At 42.3% G+C, this 18,652-nt stretch overlaps 1 protein-coding gene across 3 annotated transcripts in view; it reads right to left on the minus strand.

The window, feature by feature from the left end:
- Positions 1 to 18,652, minus strand: part of GALNT10 (polypeptide N-acetylgalactosaminyltransferase 10) — an 82,109-nt gene that overhangs the window by 21,745 nt on the left and 41,712 nt on the right. For all 3 annotated transcript variants that reach the window (XM_050312141.1, XM_050312143.1, XM_050312142.1), the window contains exons 4-5: positions 17,437 to 17,603; positions 647 to 832 (exon numbers count right to left, since the gene is read on the minus strand). In XM_050312141.1, coding sequence (XP_050168098.1) covers positions 647 to 832; positions 17,437 to 17,603 — 353 coding nt within the window. The remainder of the gene's footprint in view (positions 1 to 646; positions 833 to 17,436; positions 17,604 to 18,652) is intronic.

Raw genomic sequence — 18,652 nt, forward strand, 5'->3', positions numbered from 1 at the left:
TTGGCAGGTCACTTGCAATGGGCTTGTAAAGGAGTTTGGTACTGACCAGAGGCAGACAGGTACCAGAAACAGATGACACTGTCCCTTCAATGAATCATCTTTGAAAAGAGCTGACATTGTCAAACTGATGACCCCTTAAAGATGAAGCACTGCCTCGGAAAAGAGTGCCCGTGTTCTACAAATACATACCAGCAGCTCACATTCACAAGTATTTTCCACAGGCTTTCAGACTGTGAAGTTAAAAATAGTTATATAGGAGATAAAAACCCTAAAAGCTACTTAAAACCTGTATGTAAAGATCTTTTCTGTATGATAAAGCCATTCCTCTCTGCAAGCTGCTGAATGACCATGTGATAGTTTACTCTTCTAACACGCTGTAAATTATTTAAGATTTCATTTAGCAAGGAAAGAGAAGAATACGATCTCTGCTCTTTAATTAACCAAAGCAAATGACAGGGTTATTGCACAGGACTGTAGAACAGAAAAATTCTTGCATTAAAAGCTACAAGTTTCCAACGATTCACTTGAGTCTTTTGGCTGGTTTGTTCTCCCTTTTATATTTCATGTTCCTTTTGCCCATTTACAGTATGAGAGGGAAGCAGCAGGTGGAAATAACCCAAATTTAACACCACCCCCCCCCACTCACCTAACAGGGGTGGCAGCCAGTTCACGTTGGCCTCGCAGTGGGAATCCAGGAAGGTGATGACGTCCCCTATGGCCACAGAGGCCCCCAGCATGCGAGTCCTGATCAGCCCTTCCCTCTTTTTGGTTCGCAGGATTCGTACATTTGGGAACTGGGCCATGTAATCCTCCAGGCGTTTCTTCAGGTGTTCTGTAGGAAAATGAGAAATCTGAACACTGTAACAACTAATTTCTTAAAAACGCGGTTCCGCCTCTACCAGAAGGGGATGCCTTTGGAAGTATGACCTGAACAGTTAACAAATGCAGTAACAGGAAAAAGGAAGTAAGAATAATTGCTTTTAAATTCCAGGTTTAAAAATAACTGCTTAAGCAAGACTTTTGAAGATGTTCCAAAATCTTAGAAGCAATTAAACAGAAAAGAAAAAAGAGAAGGAAAAAAAAAAAAAGATACTAGGAGGAGACGAAGGAGTGTTGGATGAGAAAGAAAGCAGCAGAGGAGGAAGAAAAGGAATAAAAAACCAGATGGTAGACCTCAGCTGGGATTCTTGTACACTTGTGGAAAACCAGAAGAGACACAGGGCAATTTACTTTCAGAAGTAAACTGCACTCAGTGCATCAGTGCATTTAAGTTGTGTTTGATTTCTTCAAATCACACAACATAACATCCACTCATGCATAAATAAAAACCAGCAAAAAGCCTAGTCAGACAGCCCTCCAAGCCACGATGCAGGTACAGTCACAGTGTGTATGGGGATGGCTTCGTTATGCGCTTATCAGAGGAGATATTTGCATTTAAATATGGAAATATTTACACTGCTGAACATGGACTGGAGCCACATCTGAATTAGCACAGACATTGGCAGTCACCACGATTAACAAGAATTCAAACAGAAGAGCTGCAGAGGAAGATCACTGAGTGATCAAAACAATGGACAGCTTGTTCCAAAAGTGGAGATAAAAAGCTTGGTCTACATAAAGAATAAGGGGCACACAGTTGTCTTTACATCAAAGAGAGAAGCAGCAATGAAAAACCTAAAAGTAGGCTGAGCTGACACTGGCCTCATCACTAATGGGTTGATCTTTAGGCATCTGAAGTTTTGACTTACTTGACAGCAAACCTCATTGAAGAGCATGCCAGGGACTGTTCATTAATGCCCCACATCACCCACTGCCATCAGCAACCGATGGGGAAAGAAGCCTCACTGAGCAAAACTTGTTAAATCTAAGCAAACAACTCATCTTAAAATCTCACGCAACAGAACTCGAGTAGAGGCAGTCACTGAAATACAAATAACCTTGCAGGGTTATTCGTCTTGACCGCAGGGAACACATCCACTCCACTCTGTACAGCACAGTCTTCCTCAGCTTCCAAAGCAGGCATGAAAGGCAGGGGCTGGAAAGGCCAACAGCGTGAAGTGCCCTCGAGCAGGGCACCAGGGAGGCTGGGCCTTGGAACAGCTCTCTGGAAAGAGCAAAGGAGCAAATAAACTTAACCCAGTTCTGAGCTCTCCCCCTTGGTGCTGACCTGGAGCTGTGGAAACAGGCAGAATCCCTGTGACTAACACACACTCTGCACCTTCCCTTTGAAACGGCCATCGCCCGCCTTCCTTCAAAGATCATCCAAATCAACTTCCTTGCCTTTGAGGTATTCCTAGCAAGCTCTTTGCCCTGTTCAAAGCTTTGTTTAACATTCCCCAGGATCTTCTTTTCACAAACCCATTTTAGTGTTTTGCCTGGCAAGTCTAATTGTCCCACAATATCTACATAGGTTTCCCTGCTCAATAGAGCCCTTAGGACTTCTTGCTGTCTAGTGTACTTTTCCCTCATCCTTTTCAAATCTCTTCTGAATAGATCCTCTCAAGCAACTAGAAATTTTGTCCACTCAATTACAGATTTTTCAAATAAGGGCCTTCCACAGAGACCAGATGTATTATTAGAGCAGCTGCCTTCCTCCTGAGGCAGTGGGTAGACTTAAAACAAGAAGAAAAAAAAAAAAGAGATAAAATAAAAAGCTACCACCACTGTTTAACATAAGAGCTCATCCCTTGCCATTGTTAGTTTATCACAATAGACTGTTTCATCAGAGAGAACAAACAATCCTCACTTCAAGCATAAATCAGCTAAGCCCAAGACAGGACATAGACCTTAGTTAATGTACCCAAGACCAGACAAACGTGAGAGTGGCTGCTGGTGCTCATTAAAATAAAGGAGGGAACCATCACACGAAGCTCTTGCTCTGATTCCCCAGCAGTAGCAACTGATAGTGTAGCACCTGGAAGATCAGACCCCAAACCAAACCTACGAAACACTGGAAAGTCTTAAAAAATCCAAAGCTCCCAAAGAGTGTAAAATATATAGAGACCTTCTGCAACTCTTTATTTTGATAGAAATGAGAAAACGAGACTGTGAAAGATCCTAGAGATTTTTCTTCCACCTGTGTGCTGGTCCTTTTACATTTCAGCATCATGTATCTTTCTGAACTGTTCTGCTTTGTTGCGCAGTTTCATCTCTGGTGATGCCTGAAGGCAGCTGAACCAATTCCTCCAGGGGTAGGAGCAGAGCACACTCAGCCTGCTACCAAACATGAGTGCATTGGGGGATCTGGTCCCACACATGAACACACACACCCCAGAAGGTGAATAAAGAGTCGCTGGACTCGGCCATATCTGTGGTGACAATGACAGCTGCTCTGCCCCAGACTGACTGAGGACAGGTTGCTTTATACCTATTAATGAACAAGTAGCTAAAAACTGAGAGATTTCCCCATTTTTATTGTGTAACAGGGGAAAAGAAGACACAGAGGAAAAAAAGGAGCCTGAGTTTTCTCAGGTGAGTAGTCTGCAAAGAGACAGCAGCGAGTCTAATCCACTGACTTCCCCCTGCGTTCCCAAATGCTGGGTTTGGTTCTTCAGCACTTCTTCACTGTGTTTCCACAGTAAAAAAATACCAAAGCATTTCACACTTGCAGTGGGTAGCCTGCTGTACACTGCACTGGTAAGAAGTGTCTCACATCAGGAATGTTATGTCTCTGATGGCTGGGAAAAGCAAGGAAAAGCTGCAGAACTCCATCAGCACCCACGTATTCACACTGCTCTGCAGGGACACACGTACTGAGTGCTGTCCTTCAGCCAGCAGGGATGATGCTCAGATAAGCTGCTCCCAACTGCTGCAGAAAAATCCACATTTGATCACTGCATTTTATAAGGTTAAGACTTCTGTATCATGAACTACAAGTGGGCAGAGTTTATTGAATTTACTTTCCCTAACTAAAAGAGTCACAGACTTCCAAGCAATCTCTCAGTGTACAAAATTCTATAAAACGTACTCTTCAAAGACAGAGTTTTCTTATTTCCTTATCCTTGGGCTATTCCTGCCACCCAGGTTTCTATATGCCCAGATAGAAAATAGTTATTTCATTCTATTTCAAATACTGGCACAATTTAGCCAATTTTTGCTTTTAAAAGAAAACACCAAAAAAACAAACAAGTGGCATTAACTGCTAGAAAATTTTATGGGGCTTTAAAAAAATATACCACGGAATCTTGTCACACTGAGTAATTTTTATTACAAGGACAATTTTCTTTAATGAAAGTTGTTAGGTGAACTGGATAGATTCCAATGGCTGTGCCTACGCTGGGCACAGCAACACAGCCCAAATATATAAATGAGAGTAAGATTATCTGCAGATTAAAAACCAGGCTGGTAGCTTGCTAACAGACTTTGCAATAAACTTGATATACAGTGTATACATTAACAGCACCAGTCAAGAACTACTGCTTTCTTTACTTTGAGCTGTAAATAAAACTGTCTGAAGAGAGCATAGAAGCTTCAACAGCCACCCTGCCTCACAGAAGCAGCCCTAATGCTTTCCAGAACAAGATTTTTTTTTTTTTTTTCCCCCTTAGGTCAAATTGCCAAATGGTGATCTTACTGTACTTCTTCCTACTGGCCTCATCCAAGCAGAACTGCCCTCAGATGCAATTAGTCTGGTGACCATTTGTAGCACGGCAAGGGCTTTCCAAGGTGGGAATTTCTCACGTCCAGTTGACTTTTCATTCCACCCACTGCACACCTACCACCTCAACAGGCACCTGAGAACTTCAAAGCCAAACATGTGCAGAAGCCAGAGGAGGACAGAAGAGTCCAAAGGTTTGTTTTTTTTGTACAACTTAAATACATGAGAAAACAAGAGAATGTAGACGTGGGTCTATGGGAAAGGTAGCACTGCAGTTTCAGGGTCCATGGGCATCAACTGTTCAAGTCACCATCCTGGAGGTGTTTTGGAGGTGTCTGGATCTGATGCTGGGCGATGTGGTTTAGGGTTTGCAGGGATAGTGCTGGGTTGATGGTCGGACTTGACGATCTTAAAGGTCTCTTCCAACCCTGATAATTCTGTGATTCAGAGTCAAAAGCAGCAGTTAACTCGATCCACCCCTCAGAGCAAACCATACAGCATCCCCTGCCTCCTCCACATCCCATCAGCTCAGCCATGCTTTCTCAGAGGCTTGTGCAAGTCACCAGTAGGTTTGTAGCCTCCTTTGAACTGCTTTGGCTCCGACCAAAGGCATTTCCCCACAGAAATCAGAGGAAGAGATCCAGCAGTTCTCCAGTTTCTAACATCTTTCCTGCATGCCTTAAGTTCAACAGCTATTTGCCTCAAGAGCTGCTCTGCAGTACAAAGGAACCTCACTCCCTGGAGCTCACATGGCTCGGTTTTTACAACTGGCTGCAGCCGCTGTAGTTGCAGCTCACAGAGGAAGCCTGGCCTGTTTTGTGCCCTTTTCTCTTCCCCAAATCACACACCAAGACATAACATCTTTTTATGTATGTCCCTGTAACATCCCTGCAGTATTTGGCAGGGAAGGGAGTACCAATATTTGTCATGGAAAAAAAAATAATTCATTGTAAGTACCAGCCAGGACTTGAAACCAGTAGAGATTTATGTCCTGGGAAAGAATTATGAATGAAACACTTCCCCTGTCCTACTGGTGGAACATTTCATGGTTCATATGATACTATCAGCTTTGGTTTCTGAATTTTACACTGCACAGCACATCTGCAACTCCAGAGCCCTTTGCCATATGTGTGTCATCAACCCAACCCAGAATGAACAGCACTGCAGAAATCGGAAACATTCCCAGACACCTTCCCACGTTACTCAGATGCCCCTGGTGACACCACAGTTCCCTCTGCCCTACAGGATCCTGCCTCCTGCTCAGGTGCTTTGCTTTAGTTTACACCCAGAAGGCTGAAGACATCATTAAGATGGGAGAGCCACTGCACTCTGAGAATTCAGGGAACTTTCCCCCTCCTGCTGAAGGGCACATGGCATGGGAGGAGAGGACTGGAGGATCTGTAGAATTCCCTTTTAAGTAGACAGGGCTGGTTTCCCTTCCTTGCAGGTTATTTTGGCTGCTTTCCAAAACCAAAACCTGAAGTGCCACCGTTCATCTGGCATTTATTTGCAGGTTATCCCAGCCTCCCATCCCTACCCTCCCACACACACACATGCTTGTTTAAGATTACAAATGAATCCATTTATTTTTACTTCAATACTTAGCCCTAACATGCTGTTTAACAATTTAAGAATGAATTATACTTCTTCCTGAATCCATCACAATGTGCGAGCCAGGCCTCCCTGAAATAGAAAATTCTAAATCATTGAAATTAACTTATCTCTCTGTTTTGGTGCAGATGAGTAATCCTTCGAAACAGCAAAATGTGCTGTTATCCAAACAGGCAGCACTTACACCAGTTTTAATTTTCTTTCAACGTTTTCATGCTCTGATCACTGAAGCTGATTGGAAGGATAATAAATTGATTTAATAAATTGCACAATGAGCAACAGTCTCAATAACAGAAAACTGATTAGGCTGATCACAGCTTTCCAAGCTGACTCTTCTTAAAAAGAAGAAAAAGCCTGGGAAGGGAGAGAATCAATATCTGTTGTTTCACTGATTACAGCTCTCTGGTGGACTCCAAAAGTGGAAGGGGCCCAATTCCCACTGCCCATTTTGCACCAGTGTTGGGTCTCAGCACATCTTTACAACCAAAAACTTGGGGGCATCCCACTTAGTAATATACCAATATATACCATATATAATAGATAAGGCTAATATAGCTAATACATCATCATGGTTTAGACTTTAACGAAGATTAAAAGAGTTTTCTGAAAATCTTACTGAATTTGTTCTCTTTCTCGGCATTTTAAAACCAAGCTTCCATTTCAGGTGAAATAAGCCCAAGAAATAAGCCAGACTGAGTTCTGGGACAAAGACCACTGGTGTGAGCCTGCACTGTGTGCTGTGATAAACTTCTGCTGCCCTGTCTGTACCATCAATGACTTCAGTTTGCAAAAGGAACTTTCTCAGTGCTTCCTCCACCCCACAGCAGACATCCAAACCCTGCTCAGATGTGGCTTCAGGAGATAATAGCAGTGAACACAAAGGTGTGATCTTAAAATGAGAAAATGCACATTTTCTGGCAATAGCATAATACACCCAGACCCCAAGGAAAGTTCAGTAGAGAAGTACACAGGGAATAATCATCTTAGCTACAGCATAACCTCTTAATCTCTCAGGAAAGTGTAATTTGTAAAGAAAGTCTATTCCAACTGCCTGTTTCAGAGGGAATCCAGAAAAATCCATTTACTCATCCTTCCTTCATGCTGTAAAGGTTTAAGCACCTTTTGTTCCTCAGGAGCAATGCAACCAACCTGTAGTGTGTGAATCAATTCTTAATTCCTGCACACTGACTCCCTGGCCAACCCACAATATCAGTTTTTCCTCCTGTGCCATAACCCATCTTTCCCAGGGGAAACAGTTATTCTCATTAGTTTACTCTTCTGCCTTCCCATTTCATTAAATATGTATCAAGATTAAAGCACCCACTTAGGTTTTTCCCTCTTCTGTTGACTACATTTCATCTAAAGAGGTGATTTTGTTACTCTCAGCCATTTCCTGCTGATTGCTTTTAACCTCAGAGCTGCTGTGCTGACACAGACACTGGAGAGCTGCAGGTTTTGGCCTACAAAGCCTCTGTAGCTGCTAAAACAGGAGTGAATTCCTTGCAGTACACTTAATATTCAGCTCAAGTTTGATGTAGCCATGGTGACTGGCAGGAAGGGCATTACTGTCCCAAATACTGCCTTCAGCCCGAGGAATCCGTGCCCTCATCTTAAGGCCACATCAGTTGATTTGATTATCCAGTTGTTTAACCAAGGGAATGTCTGCACTCTAAAAATCTTTAACCGCCTTGAACCTGCATCATCAGCTGCTCTCTGAGCACTGGAGAGACAGGCAGGGGTGCAAAAAGCATCTTGGAAGTTTGTTCCAGAGGCTGCACTGGGAGAGTGTCAGGATACAGCTCTGTAGTGCCTGGTGTGTCATGACATGAACCCAAAGCCTACGACCAACTGCAAGACAAAACTTACCACCATGTGGAGAGATGCAGGCAGATGAAGTGTTAAGACATTTCATACTGAAGTATTTTGGAACGTATCAAAGCTGCGAGATTAAAGCCTTAAAAGTCACTGAGTTTTGCTGGGGAAAAAAAGAAAGAAAGAAAAAAAGAAAAAAAAGAAAAAGACCTCAAAACAAACCAGTCCTCAGAGATTTGGCTTTGTATATGAGTAATGCTGATAAAGGCAAAGAACTTCTTGGCCTGAAAGTATTTGCTCTGTGCAAACCATCAAAACAAGAAATATTCCAGAAGGAGCACAAGAATTGACAGAGGATTCTGCTCCAGACTTTTGTCTTGTTAGAGATCAGTCTGTTAAGTCCAAGATGTAACCCACTTGAAAGTGGCTTTGATTTGGTAGGAATGCACCCCTTTGGATCCCAAAGGCTCTGATCTCAACTGTCTAAGTGAGGAAGAACAACTATGAAGTCTACAAAGTTTTTGCTCTGGGGTTGCAGCCAAATAGAAGAATATTGGAAAACTAACTGATAATACTTCAGTCCTACAATAATGCTTATACATTAATAACCATGAATGACAAAGCAAAAACATGTTGGTCTTGTAGTCTGTATGTCAGAGAACAGAAAACAAAGTATTGGGCATTTGGCAAATGAAAATTACCAATACAGCTGCAGGGAAAACACCCACATTTGACATGTAGCAACAAACTCTGGCATGTCAGAAGTATATTTTATAAACTCCCACTCTACTTTTCTTCTAGACCTCCTCACCATCATTTCCCAACACTCTTGTTTACTTAGGAGAAATGCAGCTATCACAATAAGTCCGTGACATCTGCTAGAAAGGTCAATAAATCTATTAAATTCTGAAGCACAAATCCAGGTCTGTTCACAGCTGTGCTGAGACCAAAACTAAGCCATCCCGTGGGCAATATAGCCCTCAACTGACACATTCATTTTGGCTGGATGACATCAGGGAGGGCAGGACTGAAAGCTGAGGGTACCTGCTTTTAAACCCTGAGCCTTGGCTGCCACTGTTCAGCACAGGGAACTACTGTGTTCCCCTGCAGCATCCCTGGCGTGGGGGTAACAGGCAACAATGGCCCTCACGGCACTCGGGAATCAATGCTACAGTGACAGGATGGTGTGCCAGTTCTTCACTCAGAAACCATCACTGCAGCTAAAACTAGGTAAGGAATGTGGTTTAAATTATCCACTTTTCTTTTTCAATTGCAGCAGCATTACCTTCCAATTTTCTCAAAGTGAAGAAGTTTCCACCTTTATCAAAGTCCCTATGTGGAACAGCTGCTTTGTTAATACCACCCCCAAATGCAGGTTGAAATAGCAGGAACTATGATTACCAGTAATAGATACCACATATGAGCACTGGCAGAGGGTGTTTGAATCACATTTCTAATTAACTTCTACAGAGAAGCAGCTGTAAAGCATTAAAATGCTGATTTGCACTGCAGCTGGCAGATATCTAGATTTTTTGACTCCTAGCAGATGAGGACATGCACTTCAAGGTGAGGAGAATAAAATTAAAGCTATTTTCCTGCAAAGCTTCTCTAACAGAAGCTACATGCATAAGGTTTCTTAGTAGCAAGCAATGCACTCGGATTTATTTAATGAGCTGTAATGGAAACTCTGCTCTTCAATTATTTATTTTTTTTTAAACTTTAGACTGCCAGACATCCTTCACTACACAATAATTAGCTAAGAAAGAGGTCACAGTAAATCGGACCTTTTAAAGCTACCTCATCTCCTTTCTAGAAGGATCCTTCAGCCATAGCAACTGATCTTACAGAAATAAATACAAGATGATGAAAAGTAAACTGCTTAGTTAATTTAGGCTGTCACAAACAAAGCTGCAGTAAACAATTACAGTGGGCCCTCAGGTCTCTTAAAACACTAGAGAATAAACTTTTAATGCTCTCCAGCCATTGCCTAATGAACAGTGCAGGTTTTAGATGTCCCTTTATGAAGGGTATGTGTGAGTACAGACAGTAAAGACGCATTCAAAATGAACACTTAGAAAAGGAAAACATAAAATTGAATCTCATCCACATCTCACTCTGATCCAAACAAGCTCTGTCACTGTTATCTAAAGTATCCCACACCCACAAGACACTGCCAGAAAGGGAGAATAAAAAATTCCTCTCTTTTCATAAACTAAAATCAGACATCTGCACTAGGTTTTATTTTATTACTCCACTTAGGGCTCACTAATGGGGTATTGGTGGGTACACAAATTGACTCCTACACCCTAGCAAGGAAAAAGCCTCTTTATTCTGTGACATAATTCACAAAAATAATCTTTTTATCAGTTGTTTGTGACAATAGTTACCACATCTTCTATGAGAGACCTTGAGAGCAACACTTAATAAAAGGTTGTGGAAAAGCATAGCTGGCCCCAAAGAGCTTGGCTTTCTCTTCCTTTCTAAATATGTTAAAAATCTTTAAAAGAATCATATTGATAATTCAGCAAGAAATGCTCTCACCACTTTGTTCTAAGCATAGTCACTCCATATTCTGAGATGTACTAACCAGATGCACTTATCGCATTTAAGAGAAAAAAAATTACTTTTATAGTACATGTGCCTAAAGATGAAAAGATAATCTCTTTAGATGCATAAATCCTTTACTGGTCCATTTAAAGATCAAAAAGAATTCAAGTATTAAACCTTTTTCTATTTCAGATACTCAGAACATGATTTCTTTCAATTAAGGCCTGGCAGATGTGGTTAATGGAACAGAGCTGTATTTGCTCCGTACCTGATGCTGCACCAAATGACACATTAATCACCCCTTGCCTTCTCCCTCACTCCACTACTTAGTGACTTCTGCCCTGCAGACCAAATTACACCGCTCATGGTTCAGCCAAGTTGCCTTACTCACATTTGTTTTTCCATTCAGATTATCCCATTCCTCCAGAATTACTTGCACTGCCATATAAAGAGAGGTTTAAAATGCCACAGGGATTTATCTGTAAAGGGAAAAAGGGGGATTTGGCTGTGCCTCCCTCTGACACTCTGGAACAGTTGGGCTCCAAAACTCCTGTGCCAGTGAATGTCCAAGCCAAACACAGGGAGTGTTGATGGCACAAGGTGCAAAGCCAAGGAAGCTGATGGGCCCTGCACGAGGGGAGAAGACAAACAAAGCAGAATATGTTGGTTAAAACTCAAGGCTGAAATGACACTCCTTAGGTAACACTCCTTGGACTCCATTAAAAGGCCTAAAAGCCCCTTGCTGCCTTTTCAAAGATGAGCAGTGGCCACATGCCAGATTTTGGGCTCACAATGCTCTGCTGTTCCCCAAAGAGCAGCTCTAATTCTGACTGCACAAAGTCCTGCTGAACACACACACAGCCAAGAAAAAAGGGAGTAAAAGTAGGGAAAGAATAAGAAAAATTTTTAAATGGCTGGACAAATAAATAGAATAGAATCCTAAATAAAGTTTTAGCAGATTAAGATAAGGCTCAAGGTAACAGGGTAGTCATGGAAGAAAAATGAAGCTGAAATCCATAACCTCCCTAATGACCACCCAAGGGAAAATGAGATCCCATATACATTACCCACATTACCCAGAACAAAACTGTCTCCTTGAAACCAACTGCAGCCAAGTATTCATTTGCACAGCCTCCTGGATAACCACTCCCTAAAACAGACAGTATTTAATGTAAAAGCCAGGAGGTTCACTTTGCAAATGTCGTTGTCACATCGGGTTAAATATATTCAAGTACTTGGGCTGAAGCTGTTGTTGCCTTCCAGTCACAGGTGCAGATTTTGACAGGTTACCCTAAGAAGGAACTCTCAGTTTTCACATATTGCCACTGTGCAGACACACAGTGCCATAAGGCAGAGAGCCCTGCTGGGTTAACACTTCCAGAACAATCCTGATGTTTGGAGACTGCAGTATTTTCAGTGCTGCCACATTCAGCTTTATTATTGTACCAACACAGTGGTTTGCATGTAACTCATGCTTTGGAGATGACTGATGCTGCGGTTCTCTTCTTCAACAAGGGACAACATTTGTTCTAAAACACTGTCATTTATACCAAAGTAATCTTAAAAATGAGTAAGAACAGGCTGTCACTCAATATGCAAATAACTGAACGCTGAAACGTGACTTTTATAGGAAATTTAAGCACTTAGCCATGATCACTAATATCTGTCAAGCTAAGCCATGAAATAAGATAAACCCAAAGTACTTCTGAGCCCCTGTGTGGGGCGTGTACCCTTTCCTCTCTACACACAGTCAGCCCTGAGTTCATGGCAAGCTGTTTCTTTTAAATGACATTCAACAATCAAGTCACAGCCTTCCAGCATACAGGAAGCTTAAAATGTCTATATGTTTTTTTCTTAAACTAAGTCATTGAAAGAGTGATTGAACAGCAGAACAGGGTCCCCAGAGACATTATGGAGTCTCCATCCTTGGAGATTTAACCTGAGTGAATAAACAAGATCTGGATAAACCTGCTGTAGCTGAGCTGAGGGGTTGGGTTAGACGATCTCCAGATGTCCTTTCCAACCTCAACTATTTGTGATTCTGTACATGTTCCAGTCCAACCTGTACCTGAGACGTCTCCTCCAAAACAGAGTTTGCTTTCTGCCTTTCACCAGTAGCACTTGATGTGCCACTGCTGTACAGAGCTACCAAATGTGTACCAGGTGAAAAGCAAAGAACATTCTGACAAGCATCCTGCAAAGAGCAAAATGTGCCGTTCCCTCAGCTTAAGGCTGTTCATTTGTTAGTGAGAGACAGAGGACAGCTTTGCATTTGTCCATGCAGACACAGACAGCTTACACAGCACAGGTGTTCGTTCACAAGCTACAAGAATTAGGTGGAGACCAACAATTCATTTTGTACAAGACAGACACTAGAGCTGAACAGCTCGATTTCTCACCACAGCCAATTCAGACTGCAGGTCTAGGGACTGAAGCAGACCCCGAAGAACCATGAACTGCCCGTCTGTTACTCGTTGCCTGCTATCAATAACAGAATGCCATCAGAGCTGACAGAAAAACCCTGCAGTGTTACAAACTGACCTGCAATTCCATTTCTCTTCTCCTCCTCCCATTTGTGTGGTATAATAGAACCCACTTCCCACTCAGCAGCATGGTAATTAGATAATCAAAGAGCAAACAAATTTCACATGACAGTCCCCAGGAGAAAACAGATATACATGGAAAAAACATTCTAGTTTACTTAGGGCCATTCTGGCAACAACAGGCTCAGAGGGATATAATTAGTACCCTGCAAGCCAGCATATGAAAAGGCTTAATTTAACTGAGATCAGACCTAAAGAATAGCTATAGAAATTAAAAGTGATGGCACAAATCCACACAGGACTGCCACAGCTAAGAGATTTTATGATCAAGAATTCTAAAGTCATAATTCTCACGTACTGCATTCTGATTTCCGCTTATCCAGAAGGACAGGAACGACTTTGGACCAGTCTGCAATAGCTGAGGTTAATCAAATCCACGGGGGTCAGTCTGTGGGGCTCCAGCAGCTCTCTGTACCATGCAGTAAGAAGCAGCCAACACTCCTTCAACAGCAGGCTGCTGAATTGGTGCCTCCCTCTTCAACATAACCTATATTCTTCTGCACATTAAAACCCTTCAGATGTTTTGAAATGGGAAGAAAGCTCTTCTATCATCTCCTTCTATCTCAAGTAAGTTTGTGGGGAAAAAAGCATCATAGCAGTTCTAATGGGAATGTTGCATTGATAACAAAGACTACTAATAGAGAAAGTAAAACCAGCCCTGCAATATTCACTCTGCTGTGACCAACAGCATATGCTGGAAAGCAGCTTCTTTTAAGCCAACCCAACCCACCAATGAACCCCCCCTCCCAGAGGAAGATTCAAGTGTCAGGAAAGAGCTGCTGGAGGTGGCAACACGATCTGCACCTCAAGGCAAAGGGATCCTCCCACCACACCGACTGACCCCACGGACAGCCTTTCCCAGCACTCTGGCTGACATGGAATCCAGCATGAAATTTGTGTGAAGTAAGGCTCCAGTGCCTTTTATTTTTTAGATTTTGATCATTTGCATTGTACCGCAGGAAGGCAAAAAAAAAAAAAAAAAAAAATTCCAGACAGCAAGTTCTTCCAGCACATTTTGACTTTTCAAATACAAAGGAAATGTTTCAAAAACATGACCCGTAAAGCTTTGGCTGCTTGCTGTTAAGATTTGCTGTCATCAGGACAGCATTTTTTGGATGAAAAATGTTTATTGCTAAAGGTCACAGAGTTGTCTCTCTCAAACAAATTAAGAAATAAATGGCTGCTGACACTTCCAGATGATGATTCATCTGTCCAATATTGCAATATCTCCAATAATGCAAAGCCACACAGCTGCCCCCCAGGTTTGCTGCAGACCACAGCAGCCACCAACTAACCCAGAAATCTGTCTTCACTCTCCTGTCACTTTGTTAGCCAGCTTCTCAACCCTCTTCATAGACACACCAGAAATTCCTTATTCTCAAGCTTAAAACCAGATGAAAAACATATGAAAGTAACATCTGTTAGGAAAAACAGTTGTGTGTGCAGTAGCCAGATTTCCACACTTACTATTTCTATTATTACCAAAGTCCTCTTTACTTCATGTGAAGCAAAGATTATCCACGTACGGATACAGGGATGAAAGAGGCTGATGGATCAGCACCAACATCACCACCCACAGAGCAAGAGAGTGTAGACAGCCTCCTTGCCAGGGAAGACCAAGCTGAGGAAGGTTATTCTTTAAGGAGTTATTAAAATGCTAAAAGATCTGTTTAGACAACCCTCGAGTGAAAGGACATCATAGGCACAGCAGAGATATCTGATGTTTTATCTTGTCAGAGTAACCTCTGGATAAAAAACCCTAATAATAGATTTTTATTGAGTGATTATTCTTTCCATCTTTGGCTTTTCACTGGAGTTTATGGTGACTATTTACTGACCTCTTCGGGGAAGGAGATGACATTTACTGATCATACTATGCCCCTCTGATCTCACATGTGGCCTCTGCTATCACTACATCCAACGGTTATTCCATAATTTTAAAAGAAGGATGCTGTTGGGAAATTTGTGGGAATAGCATTTGAAACTGAAGCACAGCATTCCACTTTGCAGAAAACGCAGAGGACCAATCATTTATGATTTGAAAAGAAAAAAAAATAATCAAGAAATCTCTTCTCATTCTTTTTACTGCTCACCAGTTCTGTGTCACAGCTGTGATGATCATCAGCTTGGACACAGGGTTTTTATTATCTGCCCAGTTTAATCAGAATAAACAGATAACCAGAGCAGTGACCTAACAGTCCAAATCCAAGAATGTGTCCTTTACAAACATACAAAATGTGAAGTAAAAGTTTTCTTGGAACTTCTGCTCCTTCATGTGTTTCAGTTTGATGCATTAAACTTTCAATTTGCAGTTATTGGGTTGAAGCGTTTGTTGGGGTTTTGTGTTTGTTTTGTTGTTTGGGTTTTTTTATTATTTTTAATACATACAATGGATAAATCACAACCAGAAATTTGTAACCATCAGCCTTTCGAGTCATGATCAGGTGTTCAGGACTTAACAGCCTTCTGAAGACTAAGATCTATTTAAACCCAGTGAGGGATGTGGAAGCCAACCCCAGTGTGGTTAAGCAAGAAAAATGCAGATACAGAACTGACAGCACTGGAGGAAAAATGTTTCATCCTAAACAGTAATTGTCCCAACGTGCATAAATCAACTGTGCTAACAGGGAAACACTGTTTAAAAAAACAAACCAACCAAAAAAACCCAAAACAACCAAACATCCAGAAAACCCACAGCAGGTTTTTATTAGCACTCTCTTTGCCTGAGTGTCATTCTCTTCCCTTGACAATTTAGCTCAGTGTCCAGCACCAACAGTCTTTTATATACACCTATAAACAGATGCTGCATACAAATTGATCTCTGCTACTTCTTGTAACCTCTGTAGGAAAGATGGGCAACCAACAGAGAAGAGCCTGTATCTTATCAGAGACAGGTGGAACAGCACGAGCAAGCTGGACAAACTGCACAGGTACAGATTGATGAGGAGCAGTGGTGGGAGCCAGGAGGGCTGGCTGGAAGGGCACATCTAGAGAACAAGCAAAACAGATCCACAGGAAACCAGATTTCATTATTTCTGCTTCTCTGAAAAGCACCCCATTTGTACAATTTAGCTGTGGTTACAGCATGAGCTTGTCTAATTTGCTTCTAGACTGAGTAGCAATAAAGAGACCTTGTTAGGAGGGTGGATTTTTCTTCTCCCCAGCTTAGCCTGAAAATCCTCTAAAGAAATACCTATTTCATATAAAATTGATTTGTTCAAAGTAGCATGCCTTGCTTCCAAACTAATGAGAGAAGTACTTTGGAACAAACACTACAGCTTTGGGTAGTGCCTATTTGGAAGTCAGTAAAGGTCAGAACACTGAATGTGCACAAGCTTGTTTCCAACCTCATTTAGCAGCTTCCCACGTGTCAGATTTTTTGGAGATGTATCCTTTAGTATCTGTATAGAGAGCTTTTTTTCCCTCAGTTGAGTAATACCAGTGGCTTGAACTCTGCAGCTCATAAAACTAAAAAGTCTTAGTAACTCTAAAGGAGAAAATAGAGTTGCTAGATCTGACCATAACCCCTTAAAGTCACTGTACCCTCTTCAACACAACAGAACACCAGCTACTTCAGAGGACTTCCCATGGGATCTCTCCAGCTATGTGATGTCTACAGGACAGAGGCATTCTCTGTTCCTTCACTTGCCTCTTCCACCACAGCAAGGGTGCAAACTACAAGACAAAGTGTAGCTTAATTTGGATCACGTAGCATTTAAACAGTTCAGAGAGAAAAGATCTCTTGCCTTTCTGCTACAGAACAAGTACATTCAGTAACCACACACGCACACGCTGCTGCTGCTGCAATGACAAGTGGTTGTTCCCTTTGTGGTGATGAGTTGTGCCAGCAACTCCAGGCCTTTGCATTTAGCACTTCAACCCAATCCAAAGTGACTACTTCAGGCAACACAGTACAAAATAAGGAGTGAAGTTTAAGAAGAGGAGGGAACAGCTCACTTACTTTGTTATTCCAAGCATTATACGTTTAACCCTGGAGTTAATGCTAAGGGCTACACAGGCCCTTAGCAGAATATTAAAACCAGCTTCCCCGTTTTCTTCACACCATCCTTCACATCACAGGACAGCCCACATCAGCAACAGCTAAACCAGCACACCCTGAATACAGAACATGAGTTTTTTTGCTTTCAAATGTACTAGAGCAAGATTCACCTGAGTGAAAAACCGTAAGTCATTATGCACATATTTGCAAGTTCATTGATCCCTCAGGCAGGGAAACACGGTGCTGTCACACAGAAACCACCATACCTCTGTCACTGAAGTCATCCACCAGCACTATCTCTGCTATCAGCTCAGGAGGGGAGCGGTTGAGGACACTGTGCACTGTCCGGAGCAGAGAGGACCATCCTTCGTTGTGGAATGGAATTATCACACTCGTGTTCGGAAGCTTCTCCAGGTACAGCTTATTTTTGCAGCTGGACACAGACAGAGCAAGTCAAAAGGAGCTGCTGAAAAACACCAGGACTTCCATACTAATTACCATCAAGTAACTTAGTTCATTCTTTACTCCTCAAATTGATGCAAAGTACCTGCAAAAAATCCAGTGACTTTCAGGACTTATCAACCCCATGTTGACCTGATCTAGTCTACCTGGCCAAAGTCAGAACCAGAAATTCCATGAGAAGTGGAGACTGTTAATGGTCAATGACACTTAGCAACACACAAAGTCAGGGGGATCAGTTCTGCAGGCAGAAGTGAAGGCAGCTGGGCTTTGAACACAAATCACCAGAGGACTCGGATAAAGATGGAGAGTTAGGTCTGCAGAGATATGAAGCCCTTGAATTTGGGGTATTTTCCTACAGCATTAATCTTAATCTTGAAATAAGGCTAATGCTGTCTTGCCTTGTGAGGTTGTTTTCAAGGCAGTTTCATAAAGAAAATTCCAGCTGCAGCATGAAGGGCAGTGTTTATTTCCTGGTCATGGGGCCCTAAGTGGAGTTTGAACCTTGTTAAAATAGGTAACATCAAAGGCTGCACAGCGAGCAATTGTAGTTAAAAAAATACCTGTAGCTCTTCATTATGGCTCAAAAATCTATTCCTTTCCTAGAACCTCATGTGTCCAGTGCAAAACAGAGGTGGTTACGTGAATGGACGTGTCTGGAGTGTAGTAATGACAGCAGCAGCAGGACCAGCTGCCCCCTGCCCAGGAGCAGGGGAGGAGGTCACACTCTGCCCTCTGCCCTGACACAACACAGCCCTCCTGCACAGCCAGCAGAGCTGATCTGCAGACCCTCAGTGAGGATGTGTGCACAATTCAGGGCTCACACACAGTAATTCCCTCCCTGCTCTCCGGAAGGGCAGACAGGAATGAAAGCGGCTCTGGCAGGGGCAGCTTTTTCCTGGTACCTTTCCCAGGGAAAGGAGAATGATGCACCTATGTTATACAAGCTCAATACATCTGTGGCTACAGGAAGTTAACTCTGGTGCCTGTGTGAGAGGACAGTAGCTTATTCTGGGTGTAATG

Source organism: Myiozetetes cayanensis, unplaced genomic scaffold (assembly GCF_022539395.1).
Source record: "Myiozetetes cayanensis isolate MyiCay16 unplaced genomic scaffold, myiCay2020 scf17, whole genome shotgun sequence".
Lineage (NCBI taxonomy): Eukaryota > Metazoa > Chordata > Aves > Passeriformes > Tyrannidae > Myiozetetes > Myiozetetes cayanensis.